Below are 26,330 nucleotides of genomic sequence, written 5' to 3' on the forward strand. Positions count from 1 at the left end.
CAAATCATTGGTGTTTAGAAAGTTTGACTTCATTATTGGAGTAAACAAGGAAGTTCTCGATAAGGTTATCCCGAATCTTTCGAGACATGGGCGAAATGCACTGTCTGTTAGGTTCATGAACAATGTTGGAGCATTCGTCAACCCGCATGACATCACGAGGAACTCACAATGAACATGTTGAGTCCTGAACGTGGTCTTAGGAACATCATCATTTTTGATCTTCAACTGGTCGCAACCAAACTTCAGATCAATCTCGAAGAAAGCTCGGGTTCTATAGAGTTGGTTGTAGAGATCATCAATTCGAGGCATGGTTTAATGGTTTTTAATCGCCACCCAATTGAATTGCTAGTAAACAATGTACAATCTTAAGGTTCGGTCTTTGCTCTTCAAGAATGGAAGCAGAGGTTTCTGCAATGAATGATCAAGGAAAATAGGTTTTATACTTGGACGTAGATCAATGGTGCTTCTCACACCTCAATCTAGTGATATCACAGGTAGATATTTAGGAATGATGTCACGAATTTAGTTTAATTAGGTTCATAATTTCCAGCTGTACCAGATTGTCGCCTTCACAACTTTTCTCAATAAATGTTTCGCCTTTGCAGTAGGGATTAATTTGTCCTTTAGTTTCTGATGTTTGCCAGTAGGGCTGACCATAAGGATTACATGGAATTCCATGATATCCAACAAAATAATATTAACTAGCATTACCGGATTGGTAATGGAAACGGTGCAATCACTACACTCGCACTAGCATAACAGACTTGCCTTGTGGCATTGGAATTCTCAAGACGTACCTGACTAAGGCACCATGTGCTTGAAGTATTTGAATAAACAAGGGTAATATGTCTGATTCGTGGTTAATGTCGTTGACATGACTACGGGTTTGCTGTTTTCCTACAAGGCTTGCTCCTAAGTTTCTTTGATTGTGGTTCCGTTGGCCCTAATTGTCTTGATAAGTGTGTACGTCGGCAGTGCCATTATCTAATGTCTCTTTGGTATTCTAATAATGTCTGTCTCCATGGAGTATCTTGGAAATGGTATGATATCCATATATCACAATGTATTTTCAATATAAACCGCCTAGATACTGGTTCACAACTCTCGGATAGAGGACAATCTCATCCTGGTGACAATTAACGTCACCTAGGCTGGCTACTTATTTGCAAGTGATCCCTCATTCTCGTTGTTGAACTTTGGCCATTTCTTGTATTCGTCACTCCTGTTCAAGATAGCCAGAAAATACAGAGCCATTTCTTTCTCCCCAGCAAAACAATCTTGAATCGTTCCTGCATTTGGAAATGCAAACAGATGAACAGAGCATCTTAAAAATGTCATAATTTTCACTCATATCAGTCATTCTGCAGTAAGAGTGTATGGCAAGTAACTCTATTTGTCCTCTTCACAGGAGAGATGGTATTACACCAGCAACAGAAACCCTTTTGAACCAAATGAAGCTAAAATAAACTATCCATAATGCTCGTACCTGTCAAGGCTAGCTTGGTGCAGACATCATCGTCCAAAATATGTGGAGGCAAAACGCATGGGCTGTCCAACACGTAAATATTGGGGTGGCTTGCAATCTGTAATGAAATACTGAATGCCGTAAGCAGCTACTAATATACAGAATACAATGTTAAAATTAAAAGACATAGTCTACAAACCTTCAAGCTGCTTATATTTTTTGTCCCACCAGGATGTGGACTCACTGTAGCACACTTCAACTTTCCCTTCTCTACAATACAACCAATGTCCAATCAAGTATATAATTTATTCAACTTGTACTGATACGTAATAAATGAAAATGAAGTTTTTGTGATTATTTCCAGCTAAACACTCCCAGAAACGAAAATTGAATGATTATGATATAAAGAGGTACCTGCTGCACTAATCCTCCCAATTCAATGCAAAGAGTTGGCAACGGCTGACTTTCCAACATTAGGAATTCCAACTAGCAATATTGTTGTGGTATGGCAGTGATCAGCTTTCTTCAATTTTCTTACTTGAGCTTGCAAAAAGTTCAACAACTGTAAGAAGTAAACTGTCCTCAATATCCAGCAAACTGAAAAATTAATCTAGGGACAAAAAATGAAGAACCAAAAAAGCATATCGTTCTGCTGTGTATGGATATTCTTGGAAAAACCTATAAATGTTTCAATTTAATAGTATGTAAGAGTTCACATGCCAATGATCACCAAGCACACGTGAATTCCAGTGAAGTAGAACAGAACAAGAAAATGCTGATCTTTATTTTGAGTGCCCCAAATGTTTTAGACTGTTTTGGCATACCATCAAACCGAGATCACACAATAGACTTTCCTACTACATTTTGGTTATAGAAGTGGGGTACATTTCATTACCTTCTGAGAATTCTGCACCTATTCCACCACAACCTTTCAGGTTTCAGAAACAGACACTTATGTCCAGTCTTTTAGTCAAAGTTTCAGTTAAAAAGTCATTTTTCTCTGCCGAAAATTAGAAAAGAAAAAAAACAAAACCTCACTTCTCCCCCTCCAGTTCCAGCACAGTGTGGTCATCGCAAAGTTGGTCCAGATAAATAGATAGATGGAAACAACTAGCAATATAGAAAATGAAAAGTGTGATTGCTTTCCATCTTTCAATTTCTTTTTCCTCTAATGAAAATGCATTTAACAAAAGTTATTACAAACAAGCATGGTAATTACATTTTACCTGCTGAATGCTCTCGTTATTATGGGCATTGACCCCATACGAAACACGATTATTTTGTTTAAAGTACTTCATCCGGTCCTACAAATTAAACAAAATATGAAATTAATAGAAAAGTAGAAATGAAAATGGTTTTTAGGAACAGGTATACACAATCTCTCAACACCGTAGTAAAAGCAAAAGGAAAGAAGCATCAGCCTCAGTTAAAAGTCAATTGACCTAACTTACAATATTTCATGCTCATTCAGTAATTTGTCCTATAAATCTAACATGAATAGAAATAAAGCAGCTGAAGAAATGCTCACCTTCAGTTGAGAAGGGTTCGCAAGGTCCATCTTATTGAACAGTATTATTCTCTTTAAGAGTGGTGTATGGTTCCTTAGTTGGTCAAACTCCGACGACAATGGAATCTAAAGGTAGTATTATTGAATTATTCGTGGTTCAGATCATATTTAGTGCAATTCTTTTCATAAAGCAGAACAGATAAAAAAAGGAAGTATGTGAAATGATGCTATCACTGTTGAATTAGCATTTCTGAAACCACTTATGTAATATTTCAACTCAATTTTTCTTTTTCTTTGTTTTTATTCGCTAAAGAAGTAAGGAGTAAAGAGCCAACTACAAAGCTAAAAAATTACTTTCAAATGGAAAAATCCATTACGAAAGATATGTTTCAAAAGTAAGCAAACCATATGGTTCCTCCACTCCAGATTAACCAAAACCCGAGTAATGAATGAAAACTTCGACAAAAAATTATTGCTCCATAAAAGTAAGTTATACAATAAGCTAAAACTGGTAGTGTAGAAGTAAACTTCATAAAAGAAAATTGTATAAAATTCTGCGGTCAATGAAGCAATTTTGTCAACCAAACAAATTAAGCAAACTTGAAAGCCAGATACACAGGTTGCACTACTTTTTTACAATTAAAGGGCTAAAAGGCACAAATCCAGAGCTTAAACATAGAAATCCTAAGAAAGAAGAAGAGGCTACAGTATGTGAGTCGGGCATTTCATCAAACAGTTGCAGTGCGTGCTTGACAAATACTTTGAATCACAATTACGCATTACCCTTGCGTCTCTGACTTGGAGAACGAGATCGACCAATGGGATCCGTTCGGCAATGTCGCAAGAAGCAGCAGCCATGTGATGTGAGGGTTGAACCATCCGTTTCCCGTGCTTGTGCTGTTTGTAATAGCTCTGCCTATTTGTCTTGCCAAAGTAGCCGTTGCCATTCGCTTCGAGTTTGAAATACCGTTATTTTGCGAGTTTTAGACGTGGGCAACAGGCACCCACCCTTATATGTTGGTTTTGACGCTCTTCTATAGTAAAAATCTTTCGGATAATGTTAGTTTAATTTTCACAATATTAATATCCATGAGATATTGAGATTAAATGAAACGTGTCATATTTAGGCCAAATTTATTTTGTGATCCCTGTGGTGATACGACACTTTCAATGTGACTCTCGTGGTAAATAAAGTTGTTAATTAAACCCTCATGGTGAGCCCTGTTAGCAATTGAGGTCCAAATCCAAACTTTCGTTAGTCTTCCGTTAAATAAACTCGCTTGACTATCATATGGAGAGGTAATATTCATCCTTTCATTCCAAATTACATCATATGCCAAGGACATCTAGTATTGAAATTAGATTTCACATAAAAGAAGCTTAACGATGTCGAAAAGTGAAAATGGGAGATAATTTAAACAAGTGAAGATGGCAACTGCAACCACTGAAGGTCCAATAGGTGAATGCAATATCAGTCAGTTGGAAATTCAACGCAAGTGCATATATAGTTTATTTTGTAATTATGCGCATATTATGTAGACATTTGGATGTTATTTTGTTATTCTAATAATTTATTCTACAAATATAATATATAGTGTAAGGAGCAAACAACCGTAGAACATGTTGCAAGTTCAGCTCCATCGATTGTATTGCCTTCAATAATACCATCCAGTGCCAACTCTGCCAATGCACCTTAGAGACCTCCTCGATTAACCTCTGCAATATCATCCAATGCTAAAAATCCTTGAAAACCTTCTGAAATGGCCCCAATGCACAACATACACAATCAACAGATGAAAAAGCATAGTACCTTGCAATAGAAATGATGAAGTGGAGGGAATTAATTATTTTTGGGAAACTAGATTATTTGTTAATTTTGTGAAAGATGATAACAGTATAGCAAAAGCTTAACAAAGAAGTCATGGCGTCTTAGAGAGAGAAACAAAAAATATGAGAGAAATCAATTGTATTACTCAACTAAATGAATTAGTTACAAAGAGAAAGCTCAATAGCTATACATAGTTTCTAGAAAACTTAATGAGTAAGTAACCTTTTCACTAACTAAACTCATAAACTCACAAGAGACATATTTTCATTGTCTTTTTGTTATGATGAACCACAATATATTGTGGAAGACATACTTTTGTCTTTGTTATTTTTTTTTATGTTGGACATATGCTTTTGTCATTAGTGTGCAAAATATATTATTGTCTGGGAAATGATGAAGTTGTTTGTTCTTTCTTGAATGGTTAATGTAAATTATCTCCCTTTTTCACTCTTCGACGACATTCAAGCTTCTTTTATGTGAAATTTAATTTCAGTTAAATCCTAAGTAATACTAGATGTCCACAGCATACGATATAATTTGGATTGAAATGACGAATTTGACCCCGCCATGATAATCACGTGAGTTTATTTAACATAAGTCTAACAGAAATTTGGATTTGGACCTCAATTGTGAACACTGCACATCACGAGGATTTAATTAACAATTTTTTTTACCATGAGGGCCACATTAAAAGTGCCGAGTCACCAAACGGACCACGAAAAAAATTTGGCCTACATAAAATTGAAACCACACAATCTAACGCACAGATAGAGATTTGTAACTGATTACTTGTACTGTGCCGCTTGCAAATCTCTCTAATAGAGAGAGGGCTGCCAATAGACATGTGTTCCATCTCTCTCATCTGTATTAGAGAGATGGTACAAATGAGGTACACCTAGATGATAATAATAGCATTTTTGTTTGTTTGGTGACTTTATAATGCTCATGAGGAGTCCAGTTCTAATTAATTTAGATTAAATTCGTTGCTACTAAGAAATCTCTCGTCCAAATTTATCATAAAGGCCCAAGAAAAAAAAAGAACAAAAGTGCTTGGTGCAATGTCCAGCAGTTTTATTAAGCGAGGACAACAAGGTTACACATTCAACAAGCCTGCAAATGCAGAAGTACCAGCTCTTATGGCTTAGTTTGTATGCTAGGCTCTCTTTCCCGATAAAACATAACTAAACTCTAAATTAACTGCTAAAACTAGCTAGCTGATGACTGCGCGAGAACTCCCCGGCCGCCACACTTCGGAGTAAGGATTAGTTGCTGGCATGGCTCCTGGTCTGGTAACAGATGGACAGAGGATCAAAGTTCAAAACTTGCCAACTAAAATCATATGACCTAGGTCAAATATATTAGGCCGTAAAAAACGTTGTTTTTTTATAACCTACGATATGAAATATATATACCTTTATCTGTGTACTTAGTTCCCTTGTTATCTCAATGCACTCATGCCCCTGCAGATCCACATTTCTTGATTTTTGCCACGCAATTGTCTTTAGGCCTAGTATGAGGCAAGTACATCAAGGGGCACCCCGGATTAGCGCGCTCCATCCTGCAGCATCGATCAAATCACCGAAACATTAGAAGATGATTAAAAATATAACAACCGATTTTCCAATTTTAGTCATGGAGAGGAAATTGGTTAAGAGTACTAACTTATAATTAAGGAGGAAATGGTGAAGGAAAATAGCTATTTCCAGCTTAGCAAGATCATTTCCGGGGCACAGATAGCTTCCAGCTCCAAAGGGAAGAAAACTTAATGCTTTCGGTGTGAAATTCTGGGCCGGCAGAAAGCAATAAAACAAGTCAGATCAGATGTAAGTATAAATTATTGTTTGTCATAATTATAAGTGCTTAAAAATTTACATCCCATCTGGAAGGGTTGAATTCCATTGGGTTTGGATATAATTCAGAATCATAGTGAATGCTCCTGAACCAAACCAATACTTTCCAGCCCTTGGGAATGCTATAACCTGAAAGCCAAATTTATGAGGTCTAGTAGTTATTCGAAGAAAAATGTGTAACGGGTGAAGATATGTATGCAGAGTAAAAATACATATGAAAAAAAAATCTTAACCTACCGTTTATTTTGACATCCTTCTTTGCTTCTCGAAAGACGGTGAGTGAGAATGTTATCACGCGAAGAGTTTCATCAATCACCTATGGAGTTTAAAACAGTTAGCTGGAACCACTTGGCAATGGTTGAATAAGAACGAAAATGAAAATGAAGCCATTTTTTTACCTTGGAAAGATAGTCCATTTCTCGATATTCCTTCAGTGTCAAGCCCTTCTGCGTTGGTGGCCTCCTCTTGAGAATCCCCTCTTGCTCAGCCTAAAGTTGTCCAAACATGATTAGCAAATTATATTTGAAGTTTTCAGGAGTTATGAAACCAGAATTCATCAAACGATATCAAGGATACGATCACATCTCTTCATTAAACAATCTTAACAACATAAGTATCCATGAATTTGAAACATGCGGGCTAATCTAAGTGGATTGATTATGCATGCAAAATGAACGCTAAAATGTTGTGACTATGGTGATTTTCGACAAGGCGCCTGCACATGTAAATCAGTCCCCTAATATTCAAAAGAAAAATGAGACAGAGAAAGAAATACATTCAAGATGAACTACCCAAAAATATGTGAATTCAAATACCTTAGCTCTCTGGAAAGCTTCTGGGTTTGCTTGTAGGAAAACGGTAGCCCACATTATGGTATGGCCGGAAGATTCATGGCCTGCATTCAAGTACATTAACAGTACGTCTATAATGTCCTCATCGGTAAGTTTGCTTCCATCGTCATCCTCAACATCCAGCATAGCATCCATCATATCTTTCTTCTTTACATAGTAGTTTCCGGACTTTCTTTGAGCTCTTCGCTCATCCACAATTGATTGAAATATAGCAACAAGATTTTTCCGAGCCTAAAATGGAAACAACTCAGTTAAATGCTAAAAAATTACAAACACCACTGTCCAAGTTATGAAACAAAAAAACCCAACTTATCAGTTCCTCACCTTAAGTGCTTTATGGTATGCAAATCCCGGAAGATTGATTGCCATGGCTCTAACTCCGTAGTTAAGTACTGTATATTCCCTCTCCAAAGCCTCCATGACTGGCTCGCTCTCTGAGCTAAGAAAGATGTACATAATAATCTTGAAGGTAAGCTTTCTGAGTTGAGTTAAGAACTCTATTTGTCCCAGTTTGGACCATTTTTCCAAGGACGTTATGACAATCTCTTCAATGTACTTCAAGTACACAGACAATGCTTCATGACCATTGATTGGAGCTGCTGTTAGCCTCTTTAGACGTTTGTGTTCTTCGTAAGATATACCAATGAATGATTTCTTTCCAATTAGCTCCATGGTAGAAACAGGCCACCCGGGTTTGAATGCATCGTCATCAGTCAAAACTTTTTTACTTGTTTCAGGAGTTGTAACAATGATACTTGGGAACCCATACATGAAGGCCTTGTAGATTCCAGTTTTCCCATATCTGCATTGTTCATTGACAAGGCAACAAAGTTACACTGAAGTTGGTCAAATCGGATAAACATATTGCACACACAAAACGATAATTAACTGTCAATAATTCAAATGAAAATAGTCAACCAAAGAGGAGCTTATGTGTCAAAAATTAAGAACCTCTTCCATTCACATTGTTCAACAATTGGTACAATGTGACTAATGTTCGTTCATCCATGTACCAATTTGTATTCGGTGCATTAAACGCACTGCATCTGACACTAATAAAAAAATGAGTGACACATTGCTACATGGTGACCCCACAAAAGCACGCAAGTTTGGACCAAAAATATTTGCTGCTTCTAAATCTCAGACCAAATTGCTGGCCACAATGTCAACTTGTTATTTCAGGCAGTTTTCTAGCATCCTATATATTATTTAATTCTAAACTTTTTAATTCTGTTAGTTTTTTTATTTTAGAAAAGGGAAAGAAAAAAAAGAAGAATATTAAAAGCAGTTTCTAACGAGAATCACTTGGAGAAAAAGCAGTTAGTTAATCAACTAAAGTAGGGAACTTATTCTTAATGTTTGGAAATGGAGTTCCACATCGTCATTCCGAATGAGTCTCCATTATATCTCACTTTTGCACTTAAATGCCAAATAGTTTCTTTGGTCAGAAAATGCCAAGTAGTTGATGACAAGGGGGAAGCATGTTGAAATTAAACTAGGCTTCTAACTCAAAATATCAAAAACTTTACCAAATCATCGCATTACAAAAATGAAGACATTCTCAACCCATCGAAGACTAAACTCTAGAACTATTTTATTTTATTTTTCTTTATTTAAGGTGAATGAAATCTTCATTAAATAAGTATCAACTAAACGCAAAAAAATGTGACCTCATTAAAGCCTAACTCGGTAAAACCACACGATGAAACAATTTTGTCAAGGAAAAAGAGTGCTACACATACAAAACATAAAACATTTTTTCTTTTAATGTTTATTGTTAAACCCAAATTTTTTGTAAACAAGATTTGGGATATTTTATAGTTTTAGCATCCTACATGGACAATTTGGTTTAACATCCACCACCCATTGTCTGTCTATGACTCCCACATGTACAATTGGTGTGTGGGACATAGAAGGAGGAGATGAGCCCGTCTTATCAAGGACAAGTACTATTTGCCCTCCGACTTTCGATGCCCTTACTTGCCCTTTTGTTTTGTGTGATCACGGTTAAGTCACGTCAACATTTTATATTGTTTTTTTTATAAAGATAATAAGACAAAAATGAATAGTAATATAAAATGTTGACGTGGCTTAACCGTGACCACACAAACAAAAGGATAGGGAGGGCATCGGAAATGGAAGAGCAGACAATCCTTATCCTCTTATCAAAGGTTAAATAAAAACCCGTCATGTTAAAATATGTACTTGACACAAATTCAACTAACTTTTTTGGTAGTTTCTAGTTTAAAATCCTATGTGAACAATTTACTTGTACTGTAAAAACCAAGAAAAAGTGTGAAACGTGTCTACCAAAAGAATAATTTATACGACACAAGAAATTACTGTAGCAGAGGGTAGTGAGCCTTCCTAAGCATGCACATTGTGGGGTTGAATATGCTTCTGGGGCCGATAAAACTGCTGAAGATCACGAGTAATGGTTGGGGATTGACTGCCAAAAACTAGGGTTTTTGTGCAGAAAACATACAAAATAAGGAACGGTGAAAAATTGGGAGTATTTGCATGAAGTGTGGTGCGCAGTGACCCACATTGTGTATAGACTGTCCTCTACAAGTGTCATATGCATGGAAAAATCAGTTACAAAAGCAAATTACAAGAATAAAACCTTCGGTTACAAATGTGACAGTAAAAGTGAAAAAAATAGCCAACTATAAAATGTTTTTTGTGCCACTTAATACTACGGTTTAGTGGTATATTCATTTTCATTTGAAAGTGAAAGGTCTTAGGTTCGATTCTTGTCAAAGGATAATTTAAACCACATTATTGCTAACCTATTGTGAAGCTAAAATCACCCTATTTCCTTAATGTAGATAATATCGTTTGTTAAAAAAAAAAAAAAAAAAACATGTTTGGTAACGTTGTTTATTCTCTACTTCACTAAGGTTACGTATGGTAAGAAACGTACAGCACAAACTTTCCCTTGTTGGGCCAAATTGGTAAATTCAACATCAGTTTACAGTACCGCATTAAGAATGCAGCGTGTATCGAGAATGTACCAGATATTGTAAATTGGTACTCGATACGAGTCATATTTTTTTACTGAATATCAAACAACATAAGAAGAACAATATAACTTTAGCAAAACCAACATATCTATATATAAAGCCAATGGAAAATGTGAATAGTGTTTGGTGTCACCAAGCTTCAGTAAAAATATTTGGACAAAAATGCCCCCAACACAAAAAACTTCAAAAGCATCCCAAAATAATGCATCAAATAAGGCAACGGTATTTTAGTCATTTTAATAGTGTTTTTTAATAGTTAATTTTTTTGTGCTTTTTTTTAATTAGTACCTCACAATAGGCTAGCAATAATGTGATTCAATTTCTCTATTTTTAAACACGTTCAAAACATCTTAAGAGGCGTGTAATGTCAGTTATAAAAAAAAAGTCTTTCGCATGCTAATAATAATGTGATTAAATTAGTTGTCAAATGATTATTTTTTATTTTTATTTTTAACAAACGATATTATCTACACTAAGAGGAGGGGATGGGCTTAGCCTCACAATGGGCTAGCAATAATGTGATTCAATCAATTGTTCATTCAATATTATTTTCTCTATTTTTAAACACGTTCAAAACATCTTAAGAGGCATGTAATGCCAGTTATAAAAAATGTATTTCGCACGTGGATAATAATGTGATTAAATTAGTTGTCAAATGATTGTTTTGTTATTTTATTTTTAACAAACGATATTATTTACACTAAGGGGGAGAGGATGAGCTTAGCCTCACAATGAGATAACAATAATGTGATTCAATCAATTGTTTATTAATATTATTTTCTCTATTCTTATTGTAAATTCTATAAAGACCAATTTTATTACGTGAATTCAGTTGCTTTAATTGGTTTATGAGGGGTTTCTTCTAGCATGATCTAAGATTATTCATTTACTTCAAATATTTGACTTTCCTTTTGTCACTTTACGCATATAAATACATTTAAAACGTGTAAGCAGCGCGTAGCACGCCGTGATTCAAAAAATGCATTATGCACATGCTCAGGCTAGTCTATATATAAAGCCAATGGAAAAGGCGAATAGTATTTTTTTTAATAATGCATCAAATAAGGCAGGGGTATTTTCATCATTTTAATAGTATTTTTTAATAATTATATTTTTGGTGGTTTTTATTTTATTTTAACTAGTACCTCACAATAGGCTAGCAATAATGTGATTCAATTTCTCTATTTTGAAACACGCTCAAAACATCTTAAGAGGCGTGTAATGCCGATTATAAAAAAGGTTATTCGCACGTGGGTAATAATGTGATTAAATTAGTCATCAAATGATTGTTTTTTTTTAACAAACGATATTATCTACAGTAAGGGAGAGGGGGTGAGCTTAGCCTCACAATAGGCTAGCAATAATGTGATTCAATCAGTTGTTTATTAAATATTATTTTCTCTATTTTTAAACGCGTTCAAAAGATCTTAAGAGGTGTGTAATGCCAGTTATAAAAAAGGTCTTTCGCACACAGATAATAATGTGATTAAATTACATCAAATTAGTTGTCAAATGATTTTTTTTAACAAACGATATTATCTACACTAAGGGGGAGGGGTGGGTTTAGCCTCACAATAGGCTAGCAATAATGTGATTCAATCAGTTGTTTATTAAAAGGCATGTAATACCGATTATTAAAAAAGTCCTTCACACGCGGATAATAATGTGATTAAATTATATTAAATTAGTTGTCAAATGATTGTTTTTTATTTTTATTTTTAACAAACGATATTATTTACACTAAGAGGAGGGGATAGGCTTAGCCTCACAATGGGCTAGCAATAATGTGATTCAATCAGTTGTTCATTCAATATTATTTTCTCTATTTTTAAACACGTTCAAAACATCTTAAGAGGCATGTAATGCCGATTATAAAAAAGGTATTTCGCACGTGGATAATAATGTGATTAAATGAGTTGTCAAATGATTGTTTTGTTATTTTATTTTTAACAAACGATATTATCTACACTAAGGGAGAGGGGATAGGCTTAGCCTCACAATGGGATAACAATAATGTGATTTAATCAATTGTTTATTAATATTATTTTCTTTATTCTTATTGTAAATTCTATAAAGACCGATTTTATTACGTAAATTCAGTTGCTTTAATTGGTTTATGAGGGGTTTCTTCTAGCATGATCTAAGATTATTCATTTACTTCAAATATTTGACTTTCCTTTTGTCACTTTACGCATATAAATACATTTAAAACGTGTAAGCCGTGCATAGCACGCCGTGATTCAAAAAATGCATTTTGCACGCGCTCAGGCTAGTCTATATATAAAGCCAATGGAAAAGGCGAATGGTATTTTTTTTAATAATGCAATAAGGCAAGGGCATTTTCATCATTTTAATAGTATTTTTTAATAATTATTTTTTTGGTGGTTTTTATTTTATTTTAATTAGTACCTCACAATAGGCTAGCAATAATGTGATTCAATTTCTCTATTTTGAAACACGCTCAAAACATCTTAAGATGCGTGTAATGCCGATTATAAAGAAGATTATTCACACGTGGGTAATAATGTGATTAAATTAGTCATCAAATGATTGTTTTTTTTTTAACAAACGATATTATCTACAGTAAGGGAGAGGGGGTGAGCTTAGCCTCACAATAGGCTAGCAATAATGTGATTCAATCAGTTGTTTATTAAATATTATTTTCTCTATTTTTAAACGCGTTCAAAAGGTCTTTCGAACACAGATAATAATGTGATTAAATTACATCAAATTAGTTGTCAAATGATTTTTTTTAATAAACGATATTATCTACACTAAGGGGGAGGGGTGGGTTTAGCCTCACAATTGGCTAGCAATAATGTGATTAAATCAGTTGTTTATTAAGAGGCGTGTAATGCCGGTTATAAAAAAAGTCATTCACACGCGGATAATAATGTGATTAAATTATATTAAATTAGTTGTCAAATGATTGTTTTTTTTTTTTAACAAACGATATTATCTATACTAAAAGGGAGGAGGTGGGCTTAGCCTCACAATATGTTTGTAATAATGTAATTCAATCAATTGTTTATTAAATATTATTTTCTCTATTTTTAAACATATTCAAAACATCTTAAGAGGCATGGATTGCTGATTATAAAAAAGGTATTTCGCACTCAGATAATAATGTGATTAAATTAGTTGTCAAATGATTTTTTTTTTAACAAATGATATTATCTGCATTAAGAGGGAGAGAGTGGGTTTAACCTCACAATGGGCTAGCAATAATGTGATTCAATCCATTATTTATTAAATATTATTTTCTCTATTCTTAATGTAAATTCTATAGAGACGATTTATTACGTGAATTCAGCTGCTTTAATTGGTTTATGAGGGGTTTCTTCTAGCATGATCTAAGATTATTCATTCACTTCAAATATTTGACTTTCTTTTTGTCAATTTACGCATATAAATACATTTAAAACGTGTAAGTCATGCGTAGCATGCCGTGATTCAAAAAATACCTCACGCGCGTGCATGAAGGCTAGTAGATAGAGAGAGGGGTGGAAATTGACCTGGAAACAAACTTGTCGAGAAAGGACTCAGGATTGTTAGACTTGAAAGCTCTGAGGAAGGACCACATGTTGCCAATGAAAGGCAAGCCCAATTCACCAGGTGGGAGGGAGTACTGCCTTTCACCCAGCTGGGTTTCATACAGCAACCGATTTGCATTCTTGATAAGCCACCAGAAGGCCACAAGACCAACAAAGCTCGACAGAAATAACATCCAAATGGAAGCCAGCCCCGTTCCCACACCCAGCACCATGTTTTTCTTATGCTTTGTGATGACTCACTATTCACTCACTTAAGAAACAGAGATTGAATATAAACACAGAGAGAGAGAGAGAGAGAGAGGGAAAAGAAGAAGCTCAAAGTTTAAGGGATATCCCTCAGTCCGTCTGTTTCCGTGTCTCTATGTTTGCTCCTTTATATACAATTTAGGCATGGCTAGAAATATAGCTCCTTGTATTAATGTGTGGGGAAATATTATAATATATAACTACAAAGAAGATTCTGGATTAATTAAATTCCCAAAGCGGTATAAAATACGTTAAGGAAATTGTGATCAGTCTTTTAGAAAATTAGATTTTAATCTCTGATGAAGTTTAGAAAAATGTCTTATACAAGATTAAAAATTGATTTTAGTCCCTAGACTCTATTTAATGCCATCAAATGTATTCAATGTCTCTTTTTTATTTATAATTTTATGAATTTAAATTCTATGAAAATATTATAAATTTTAATTCTCATTATGGTAACCATCTTATATAAGAAAATATTTTCGTAGAGATTTTTCGGTACATTTATGTTTTCACATATTTTCTTATCTGCCACAAATTCATTACAATATATTTAGGTACGAACATTTCGGTACACTGGGTTAGTATAATATGTTTAGATACGGATATTTCGGTACACTAGTTTAATATAATATATTTTAGGTACCGACATTTTGGTACACCAATTTAGTATCATATAGTTAGGTACGGAATTTTCGGTACACTTATGTTTTTACATATTTTCGTATGTGTCACTAATTCACTACATGTGACGACCTGTCCCAATTTATTATATAATTTTCTCCCTGAGTGTGTAAAGTGACGATATTGCCCTCGTTGGCTTAGTGACATGGATGTACATAGGTGGTTTTAAATTATTTTTCTCGCTATCGTAATTAAATCATACTCAGCGTCACGAGCGCGTTGACGCGAGTTAGGACCAAATCAGATTCGTAACGAAAATGTTACGATTATTTGAATATGTAAATGGGTAGAAATATTTTAGGGTTGAGTACACCTATCACGTATTCACCAATCACAATAGTTCCAATGTTCTTGAGCCAATCAGATTTTTGGGTTTCTTTCTTTGGGCCAATTGAGAATCCTATCTCTCATTCTTTCTCACGGCAGCCCAATCAGAAAATGATATTTTCTGATGCTGCCCAATCAGACACACACACACGTGCACCCTCACCCTTTCCCCTCTCTCTCGATCATTCTCCCTCATTCACCCTTTGCACCGTGACACCCATACACCCAACTATCATCAAACTCGCACGGATCGAGTTTTTAGAACCCACCATCACCTTTCTAACGACTTCACCAACCTAACCATACATGTGGGTTGTCGAACGGACGTAAAAAACCTAAGAACGCAGAGCTCCGACGAGGTGTAATTTTCCTCCGACGTGATCCCGATGAGATTACGGGGTTTTAGGACTTGGAAAGGTTCCCACGCAACTTCCCTAGCACTCTAGAGTAGGTTTAAGGTTGCGTTGACGTTGACGTTGGATCACACAGTTTAGAGGAACTCTAGTTTTGGCTGGAGCTTTCGAGGGATTTTTCGACCATTTTACATTGGATTTTGGACTCCTAATAGGTACGATTGTGTTCTACTCTTTGAGACCTTCAAATTCATATAAATTTCATGGATTTTGGTTGAGAAATGACAAAGTTATAAGCTTTAGAAAATTTTCCAGAAACCAGCGAGTGCAAATGGCGGCAGACGGCGGAGTGAACGGAGAAGAAGGGGAATATTCCGTTAACTTTAACGGAATATCCTAACGGCTTCAAGTAACACCGTTATAACTTAACGGAATATTCTGCTATTTTAACAGAATATTCCTAACGTCGTTAGGGTTTCTGTCCTGTGTGCCAGGCACGTGAGGGCGCGTCCGACATCCAAATTTTTTTCTAAAAATATGGGGGTGTTCGTGTTGTCTAGTAGATCATGTTGGTATATTCAAACACCCCATTTGAGAAACATATGAGGAATTAATCCTAGGCTTTGTTTATGTGCTATCGAATTAACGTTAAAATAGTTGTATCGTATATAGGTGAGACGTACCCCGAAGACGAGCATGGACAAGCGAGGCTAGGGGGCTATGATCCTGCTACTTATCAGTGAGTGGGCATTTCTTTTCTATATATATATATATATATATATGCTTTACGATTTCCAGAAAACATTTTTTAAATGAATTTATGCCTTGTATGCCATGTCCATACCGCTTAGTACTATATTGTTGCATTAGTATGAATTGTGAATTATTCTATTTGATGTTGCAGAGGCTAAAGTAAGCTTCAGGTGAGTTAGCATGTGATTGGTCTTGTTGCATTGCATATTGCTATGCATTTATGCATTTAGAGTTTATTATGTTGCACCCCGGTGTTAGTGCTCCCACCCGAGGCCAGGGAACAGCTTTCACATGATTGTTCACCTCCTGCACTGCACGTTCACCTTGGATCCAAGTTTTGGTGCTAGCCTGTCGTACAGACCACAATAGGTGGTTCCGACTCGTAGGTGACCCACGATCTATCGCATAACTTTCACGTGATCGTAACACTTGAGCTTACTTATTTACACCCAGTCTGTCGTACAGGTCACATTAGGTGATTCCGACTTGTGTGCAAACATATGTTGATGAGCTATGGGTTCAGTCGTACAAGTCACGTTAGGTGACTCTAACTGGCATACTATTTTATATTGGTTTCACACTTGGCTTACACTTATTCTTGCTGAGATATTATGACATGGCATACTTCAGTTTTTGCTGCTCTTGCGCATTGGTTTTCATACCTACTTAGTAGTATTTTTTGGAAACTATACGGGTTTTATAGAGAGGGGTTATTATGTTCATAAAGATAAATGTGTTTTCAAACGCTTTGTTTTTGCCCACTCACCCTTCTGTTTTGTGCCCCTCCAGGTTCTAGGTAGCTGTTCATCTTTGGAGGCTCACTAGGACTACACAGCGGTTCTGACGTTTCCATAAATAAAAGTAAGGATCTTCTCCCTGTTTGTATAAGTAGCACTTTCGTTTTACCTATGTTCTGAGATGCGTGTATCTTATATTTGATCACTTTCACACACTTACATATTATATCTAGTTAAATAAGTTTAGTTTTGGTTTTTAATTATTCACATTTCTTTTATTATTATCACTTATGTTGCACACTTGGCTACGTCGCTATCACGTGACGGCCAGCACGTCTCGACTCCGATCGGAGTGTGTCAGTTTGGTATCAGAGCAAGGTTGGGTAGTCCTGTATTTTTGCTTAAGTCATAATCATTTTGATCTCTTATGTCAGAACCATGTCGCCTCGTAGAGAGCCATGTACTTCTTCTGAGTCTGATTTTCATGATATCAGACAACTTGGTGAAGCTATAGCTAGTGCTATTCAGTCCTCACTCCGTCCTCCCCAGATGGCCCCCTTGGAGACTGTATATAACTTGAAGCTAAATGGTTTCTCTAGCAATGAGGGGTCCGAAGGAGTTGAGCTTTGGCTCGACCATGTTGAGAAAACCTTTTGGGTGATGCAGTGATAGGGAAATCTTTCAGAAGACAGATGGGTCGAGATAGCCACTTGGTTCTTGCATTTGGAGGCTGCATCATGGTGGAAACATGAATCTTTTCCGTTGTCAGTTGAAGATGCCACAAATTGGGAGATTTTCAAGCATCTATTTCAAAAGAGATATATACCTCCGGAGTATTTGGATCATAAGAGAGACGAATTTTCGAATTTGAAGCAGGGAAAAATGTTAGCCACTGAATATCATCGAAAGTTCACTGATTTTTCCCGATATTGTCCAGAGATTGCTGCAAATCCTGCTAAGATGCTCCAACGTTTTAAGAAGGGTACTCGTAAGAAGTTACGTTCTATGACGACTTTGACTCCCTATTCCACATATCAAGAGTTTTTCGAGGTATTACTTTGAGTTGAGGACTCAGAAAATGCTCCAAGTGATAGTGATGAGGCGGAAGAAAAAGGTAATAATCAGAAAAATAATAATAATAAAGATAAAGGGTAGTCATCTCACAGTCCTCGTGATACATAGAGTTTTAAACGAAATGGCACTAATTCTGGTTCATCCAATGGTGGTTCAAATTCTGCTACACCGCGGAGGAGCGGCAGGTTCACAGGTGGTTCTCGATTCTGAAGGCAAAGAAATCCTAACAGTTCTGGCGCTCCACTTTGTCGTAGGTGCAATAATAGTCATTTTGGGGAGTGTAGACAAGGTGGTAGTGGTAGATGTTTCACTTGTGGCCTGACGGGGCATATGGCTAACCAGTGTCCGCATAATTAGCAGAAACCTCAGCCCCCTACATTACCACCTGCAGTCCCTCTTTAGCAGATTCAGAGGCCTAGTGGCTATACTCTAACAGGTTATGGTGGTGCTTACCACTATCAGGGATATGTAGCTCTGTATTCCAGGGGAACATACCAGTATCCAGCTTAACCATATTATCAGGGCAGTACCATGGGGCTATACACCGTATGCACCGTATCAGGGCGGTGGACCACAGTGGTATACTGGAGGACAGTCCCAGAACCTTGATGTTAATCAAGGAAATAGAGGTCGTGGAGGTTGGCAGCATGCGCAGGGCCATGTTCACCACATCACTCTACAAGACGCTCAAACCAATCCTGATTTGATTATGGGTACATTGAATATTCTTGGTCATTTTGCTAGAGTATTAATTGATTCAGGTGCCACACATTCTGTTATTTCTCATACGTTTGCTCAAAAGACTCAACCACACCCTACTCCCCTCGGTTATGAGTTGGAGTTTTCCATGCCTAGAGGCGAGACTTGTTATGTTAGCTGTGAGTATCAAAGATGTCCTGTTTTTATTGAGGATGTTGTCATGCTAGCTAATCTTGTCCCTCTGGATATTGTTGATTTCGATGTTATTCTGAGCATGGATTGGTTACATTATAATCGTGCCAAGTTGGATTGTTATGAGAAGGTTGTCACTTTCCATCGGTCGGGCTTGCCTGTGGTCACTTTTGTTGGTGAGCGTTGTGGATTAAGACAAGGCGTTATCTCATCCGTAAAAGCGAAGCGATTGTTGAGGAAAAGATGTCAGGGCTATCTAGCTCATGTGGTGCTGAATAAGGATACTCCTACTCGTGTGGAGGATGTTCGAGTAGTCAGACATTTTCCTGATGATTTACCTAGACTACCACCAGATTGTGAGGTGGAATTCTCTATAGATTTAATTCCAAGTACATGTTATATTTCTTTAACCCCTTATCGAATGGCTCCTGCTGAGTTAAGAGAATTGAAAACTCAATTACAAGAACTTGTTGATAAGGGTTTCATCCAGCCGAGTACTTCGTCGTGGGGAGCTCCAGTTTATTTGTGCGAAAGAAAGACGAAACTCTGAGGCTGTGTACTGATTATCGACAATTGAACCGGGTGACGATTAAAAATTGTTATCTGTTGCCTCGCATTGATGACCTTTTTAACCAGCTTCGGGGCGCCTATGTGTTCTCAAAGATTGATCTAAGATCGGGGTACCATCAGCTAAAGATCGAGCATGAGGATGTCCCGAAGACAACATTTCAAACTCGTTATGGTTATTACGAGTTTCTGGTGATGCCATTCAGGGTTAACGAATGCTCCAGCAGCCTTTATGGACCTAATGAATCGGGTATTTCGCTCGTATCTCGATAAGTTCGTTATTGTCTTCATTGATGATATTTTGGTATATTCTAAATCTAAGGCGGAGCATACTAGACATCTCACTCTAGTTCTGAAGAAGTTGAGGGAACATCAGTTGTATGCTAAATTTAGTAAATACCAATTTTGGCTAGATCAAGTGTCGTTCTTGGAACACGTGATATCAGCCCAGGGTATTCTCGTGGACCCTCAGAAGGTAGCTGCAGTAGAGAATTGGGAACAACCTCGTACTGTCACAGAAGTATAGAGTTTTCTTGGTCTAGCCGGCTGTTATCGACGTTTTGTGAAAGATTTCTCAACTATAGCTCTGCCATTGACAAGGTTAACCAGGAAGGGAGTTAAGTTCGAGTGGAGTGATGATTGTGAGCAGAGTTTTCAGCAATTGAAGTATTGTCTCACTCATGCACCTGTGTTGGCACTTCCGGATGACAGTGGGAATTTTGAGATTTATAGTGATGCTTCTTTAAATGGTTTGGGCTGTGTACTAATGCAGCATGCCAGGGTGATCGTGTATGCGTCGCGACAGTTAAAGCCCCACAAGATGAATTATCACACTCATGATCTCGAGTTAGCCACTATTATCTTTGCATTGAAAATTTGAATGCATTATTTGTACGGGGAAACGTGTCGAATCTTCACCGACCATAAAAGTCTTAAATATATTTTTACTCAAAAAGATCTTAATCTCAAGCAGCAGAGATGGTTGAGTTGCTCAGTGATTATGACTGCACGATTGAGTATCATCATAGTCGTGCAAATTCTGTAGCTGATTCTTTAAGAAGGAAATCCCAGGGTCGACTCAACACATTTTATGCACGCAGTGTTCCACTCTTGATTGAATTGCGATCTACTGGAGTCACATTAGGGGAAGATTACCAGGGAGCTTTACTTGCTAATTTTCAAGTTAGGCCAATTTTGCTAGATCATGTACTCAAAGCTCAGGCGAATGATCCAGAATCTTAGGAGTTAATACAAGCAGTGTCTAGAGGGAAAAAGAAAGACCTCAAGATTCGAAGACCTGATGGTATGCTTATGCAGGGTGATCAGATGTATGTACCGGACATAGCAGAATTAAAGAAAGATATACTTGATGAAGCACATATTTCGGCCTATGCGATGCATCCTGGGAGTACCAAGATATATCACACCATTCGACCTTTCTATTATTTGCTTGGTATGAAAAGAGAAATTGCTGAGTATGTGAGTCGTTATGCAGTTTGTTAACAAGCCAAGGTAGAAAGGAATAAACCTTTTGGGTTATTACAGCCACTTCTCATACCTCAGTGAAAATGGGAAGATATTACCATGGATTTCATGTACAAGTTACCTCGTAAGTGGAATGGTTATGATGGTATTTGGGTGATAGTTGATCGACTCACCAAGTCAGCACACTTCATACTCGTTTGAGAAAATTAATCGTTGAGTTAGTTGGCAGAACGGTTCATTTCAGAAATTGTCAAGTACCATGGTGTTCCGGTTAGTATCATTTCTAATTGGGATCCCAGGTTCACATCTAAATTTTAGGTAGCTTTCTAAGAAGTTCTCAGTTCGAGATTGCTCTACAGCACGGCTTATCACCCTCAGATGGACGGGCAATCTAAGAGAACCATTCAGACACTAGAGGATATGCTGATATCCTCAGTGTTGCAGTTTGGAGACACTTGGCATAAGCGTTTGGCTTTGATTGAGTTTGTTTATAATAACAGCTATCATTCTAGCATTGGCATGTCACCTTTTGAGGAACTTTATGGAAAACCCTGTCGTACTCGTCTATGTTGGTCTGAAGTTGGCGAAAGAGTGTTGGTGGGCCTGGAGATTGTGGATGAGACTACACAGAATATTCAGGTAATTAAAGTTAACCTGAAGGCGGCCCAGGATCGACAGAAGAGTATCGCTAATAAACATGCCACTAATAGAGTATATAAAATTGAAGATTGGGTATTCTTGAAGTTATCTCCGTGGAAAGGCGTGGTACGGTTCGGTAAGAAAGGTAAGTTAAGTCCTCGGTATATTGGACCGTATCTAATCACCGAATGAGTTGGTGAAGTTGCCTACAGGCTTGAGCTACCTCTAAAGTTATCAAAGGTACATGACGTTTTCCATGTATATATGCTTTACGATTTCCATAAAATGTTTTTTAAATGAATTTATGCCTTGTATGCCATGTCCATACCGCTTAGTACTATATTGTTGCATTAGTATACATTGTGAATTATACTATTTGATGCTGCGAAAGCTTAGGTAGGCTTCAGGCGAGTTAGCATGTGATTGGTCTTGTTGCATTGCATATTGCTATGCATTTATGCATTTAGAGCTTATTATGCTGCACCCCGGTGTTAGTGCTCTCGCTTGAGGCCAGGGCATAACTTTCGCGTGATTGTTCACCTTTTGCACCGCAAGCTCACCTTGGATCCAAGTTTTTGTGCTAGCCTATCGTACATACCACAATAGGTGGTTCCGACTCGTAGGTGAGCTACGATCTATCGCACAGCTTTCACGTGATCGTAGCACTTGAGCGTACTTATTTACACCCAGCCTATCATACAGGTCACATTAGGTGACTTCGACTTGTGTGCAGACATATGTTGATGAGTTATGGGTCCAATCGTACAGGTCACGTTAGGTGACTCTAATTGGCATACTATTTTATTTTGGTTTCACACCTAGCTTACACTTATTCTTGCCGAGATATTATGACATGGCATACTTCAGTTTTCGCTGCTCTTGCGCATTGGTTTTCATACCTACGTAGTAGTATTTTCTGGAAACTATATGGGTTTTACGGAGAGGGGTTATTATGTTCATAAAGATAAATGTGTTTTCAAACGCTTTGTTTTTTCCCACTCACCCTTCTGTTTTGCGTTCTAGGTAGTTGTTCATCTTTGGTGACTCACAAAGACTACACGGCGGTTTTGACGTTTCCATAAATAGAAGTAGGGATCTTCTCCCTGTTTGTATAATTAGTACTTAGTTAGTTCGACTGCACTTTCGTTTTACCTATGCTCTGATATGTGTGTATCTTATATTTGATCACTTTCATACACTTACATATTATCTCTAGTTAAATAAGTTTAGTTTTGGTTTTTAATTATTCACATTTTTTTTATTATTATCACTTCTGTTGCGCATTTGGCTACGTTACTTTCACGTGACGGCCAACACGTCTCGACTCCGGTCGAGGTGTGTCACTACAATATATTTAGGCACGGGCAGTTCGGTACACTAATTTAGTAAAATATATTATGATACGGACGTTTAGGTACACTAATTAGAGAAAGTTAAATAAAATTAATGAATTAAAATGTGTATAATAATAAATTTAAAATTTAATGTAATAACATTAAATAAGTTATCTGTTAAATATAAAAACAAAAATATAATAGGAATTTGAATTAAGTACACATTAAGGGACTAAAATCAATATTCAATCTAACACCATGTTTTTATTAAATTTTAATCTTCTTGAATGATTAAAGTTCAAAACCCCCTTTGTCTTTCCCAGATAAAGAAAAACGTAGAAAAAGTTTTTACTAGTGAAAATTCAAAAATTTTATACATAAAAAAAATAGAAAAAAGAGAGGAGAGAAATTATATATGAACTGAAAAAAAGGCGAAATTGTGGTATTTACATGGTGATAGAGACATGTATAGGTGCCTGCCCCTTAAGGCTTTACCTATATTTTTTGTTTTGTCTTGTTATAAAATTGTCTTTGATTGTTTTAACCTGCACTATTCGTGTATATTATTATTTTGGCCTGTTTAATATCTAAAATCCATGTAAAATAATGTTTAAATTTGGAATAACTAAGATCCTTCTGGGAAATTAAAGAACAAAAAATTCGCAGGCTAAATGCAATGTATACAGATTATTAAAAAAGAAATACAACGTATATCCATAGCTAAAAAATTAATAAATAAATTTACATAAATATTAACTATACCATGTAAAAATAATTACTATGTTTATTATGAATTTGAAGTGACTAGATACTAAGGATAATGTACACCTAATACAAAATTAATAAGGATAAGCGTGAAATGACCTACTTGGAATCTCATCCAAATCCACAACCAAATATGGTAAGAGAAATTTTATTTGAATCCATATTTTATTCGTGTACACCTGACTTACTCTCTACACCTACATACTAGTTTATTTAACTCTAATTATCTTGTGACACCCAAAAATTAGTTCTTACACTACCCTCACTTGTAAAACAAAACCCAACTCCTCTCTTCCTTCACCGAATCATGGGTAAGGTTTTGGTGATCCGGATCCAAGAACAATCAACACATATCAATGACTAGCGAGAAAGTTAAGGATCATTATCAAGATACTTGCCAATATTGTGGCTCAATCAAAGATATTAACGAGCAAATCTATTGTAATTGGTTACTTTTATACCTTGTATTATAGGTTACTAGCATTTGCCTACACACTTTGTGTGTATGAACATATTTTTTTAGAAAATGAGAAAGAGAGAGAGAGAGAGAGAGAGAGAGAGAATGGGGGAGTGGGAGGTTTTCGTTTTCGGTATTTTTTTTTTAATTTTAAATATTAGAGATATTTTAATATCACATGTAGGTGAGACTTCAATAAAAAACAGTAAAATTTGGACCTATGAAATTACATTATTACCCATCATTTTTTTTTGTGATAGAAGACTAAGTGTGACAGCCCGTACCTAAAAATTATGGTTTTTATAATTTTAAAAGTGTGAATTTACGAAAATGCCCTAGAGGTGAAGGTGTTGACTTTCATTGACCAATGGGTAGTGAGACGTACTAAATATTCTTTTAGCGTATTCCTGAAGTACTCGACGATATGAACACGTGAACGCAAACATAAGTGAATTTGGAGTTACGGTTAAAGTTTTACGGAGCTGCGAACCGAATGTATTTTGAAGAAATAATTATTCTAAGTAGATTATATTATTTTGTACTAAATATTTGGGCCACATGAGTGTGGCTAACAGGAGAATCAGGAAGAAGGGGAGTTCAGGAGGAGGATGGCTGCCTAAGGGCATCAAATGAGAAGGGGAGAAAGAAGAAGGGCTACTGCCCAATCAGGAAGAAGAGTGAGGTGAGGGACCAACCAGAGAAGAGAGTAAGGAGGGAAATGAGAGAAGGTAGAGAAGGAAAATGGTAGCCAAACCCGTGTGACCCGGTTATAGCCGAAGGATTTCTACAAAAAAATCCATGGTTTTTCCGATGAATTGGACCAAGATACCACTTCCAAACACCATATAGCCCTTCCCTCTTCCTTTTTCAATCTCAAATTTAGAAGAAATTGTTGTAAATGGGGGAGGAATTGTCGATGGGTGCGACGGGTTCGTGCAAGAAATCCCAAAATCCTGAAGCTATTCCCACCAATTACCATCACCACTAGACTCCTCATGAGTTCTAGAACAAAGTCCAGTCCGTTGTAGGGGCGGCGGAGTATCGGAGATGGCGAATCAAGAAGCATCCAAACCTAGGGTTCCGACGGGTTTTAGTAAAATTGGGGCTTTTCTTAGCCAAATTGGCCTTGGCCACTTGTATGAAAGTTGTTCCTCTCTTTAAGATCTTCATTCCTGTAAATTTTGGTAATTTTTAGAAATAGTTGAATTTTCCGTCAAGTCAGGGCGACCGACCGCCACCCGCGGCGGCGCGTGGCTAGGAGACCATCGATGCTATTTTTATGCTAAATTAAATGCCCTGAATTCAGTTTTGATATCCGAATGTCATAGGTTGATCGTTTGAATCAAATTTTGTTACAATACTTGGTTTGGCCAAAATATGAATCGACAATCTGATCGTTGGATCGTCACCAAACTTGGATACATTATAATACGTAATATTTAAGATCATAGGAATTTACGGATCTGGAATCCGACGTACGGATCTTCCCGAATTGCATTTGTAAGTTCATAAAATAAATGTTAACCGACACTTGGTTTTGGGCAATTGGCGGAGATCCGACCGTTGGATCGTAATGAAATTTTAGTATGTTATTCTAGAAGAATAATGTGGATCTTTGGAAGTTGCGGATTGGATATCTGATATGCGGATCTTCCGGATCAAGTTATACATGGTTGTAGACCCTACCGTCGATCTTTGATCGACGGTTGACTTGTGATCAATGGGTCTCAAATTATTTTAGAATGTCCTTGAGGATGTTCTTTATGTGAATTACGTATTCTATTGATAAGATTTTTGAGATGTGATTCGATAATTGTTCTAAGCGCCAATCGTTCGAGACGCCTCGATGTATGTGCTAAAAAATCATAGCATGGACTCCAGGTGAGTGGGTCTTTTCCTTTTTATCATATGTATATAATTGATAGTTCCACAAACGCTTC

At 36.6% G+C, this 26,330-nt stretch overlaps 4 protein-coding genes across 5 annotated transcripts; 2 read left to right on the forward strand and 2 right to left on the reverse strand.

Moving 5' to 3' along the window:
- Positions 1-650: 650 nt before the first annotated feature.
- LOC114821479 (DAR GTPase 2, mitochondrial-like) lies at positions 651-3,986 on the reverse strand. 2 transcript variants are annotated; one of them, XM_070817600.1, is made up of 7 exons: positions 3,756-3,986; positions 2,994-3,098; positions 2,692-2,769; positions 1,880-2,027; positions 1,665-1,735; positions 1,487-1,583; positions 651-1,289 (listed from the first exon to the last, which is right to left on the reverse strand). In XM_070817600.1, the coding sequence occupies exons 1-4, from the start codon at positions 3,849-3,851 to the stop codon at positions 1,902-1,904; spliced, it is 405 nt and encodes a 134-aa protein (XP_070673701.1). In that variant the 5' UTR covers positions 3,852-3,986; the 3' UTR covers positions 651-1,289; positions 1,487-1,583; positions 1,665-1,735; positions 1,880-1,901. The 2 variants fall into 2 exon arrangements, 1 of the variants encoding a protein (XP_070673701.1); XR_011578366.1 differs by lacking the exon at positions 2,994-3,098 and having other exon boundaries at positions 3,756-3,885.
- Positions 3,987-5,850: 1,864 nt separating this feature from the next.
- On the reverse strand, positions 5,851-14,425 carry LOC103407813 (ent-kaurenoic acid oxidase 1-like). The gene is made up of 9 exons (XM_029093737.2): positions 14,040-14,425; positions 7,826-8,303; positions 7,466-7,732; positions 7,049-7,138; positions 6,888-6,966; positions 6,673-6,779; positions 6,463-6,584; positions 6,213-6,358; positions 5,851-6,086 (listed from the first exon to the last, which is right to left on the reverse strand). The coding sequence occupies exons 1-8, from the start codon at positions 14,288-14,290 to the stop codon at positions 6,253-6,255; spliced, it is 1,500 nt and encodes a 499-aa protein (XP_028949570.1). The 5' UTR covers positions 14,291-14,425; the 3' UTR covers positions 5,851-6,086; positions 6,213-6,252.
- Positions 14,426-18,373: 3,948 nt separating this feature from the next.
- Positions 18,374-20,590, forward strand: LOC139191637 (uncharacterized). Its single transcript, XM_070812616.1, has 4 exons — positions 18,374-18,506; positions 18,738-19,660; positions 19,780-19,960; positions 20,295-20,590. The coding sequence occupies exons 1-4, from the start codon at positions 18,374-18,376 to the stop codon at positions 20,588-20,590; spliced, it is 1,533 nt and encodes a 510-aa protein (XP_070668717.1).
- A 98-nt stretch (positions 20,591-20,688) lies between these two features.
- Positions 20,689-21,213, forward strand: LOC139191638 (uncharacterized). The gene is made up of 2 exons (XM_070812618.1): positions 20,689-20,916; positions 21,028-21,213. The coding sequence occupies exons 1-2, from the start codon at positions 20,689-20,691 to the stop codon at positions 21,211-21,213; spliced, it is 414 nt and encodes a 137-aa protein (XP_070668719.1).
- The last annotated feature ends 5,117 nt before the right edge of the window (positions 21,214-26,330 follow it).

The sequence above is a fragment of the Malus domestica genome, chromosome 02 (assembly GCF_042453785.1).
Source record: "Malus domestica chromosome 02, GDT2T_hap1".
NCBI lineage: Eukaryota > Viridiplantae > Streptophyta > Magnoliopsida > Rosales > Rosaceae > Malus > Malus domestica.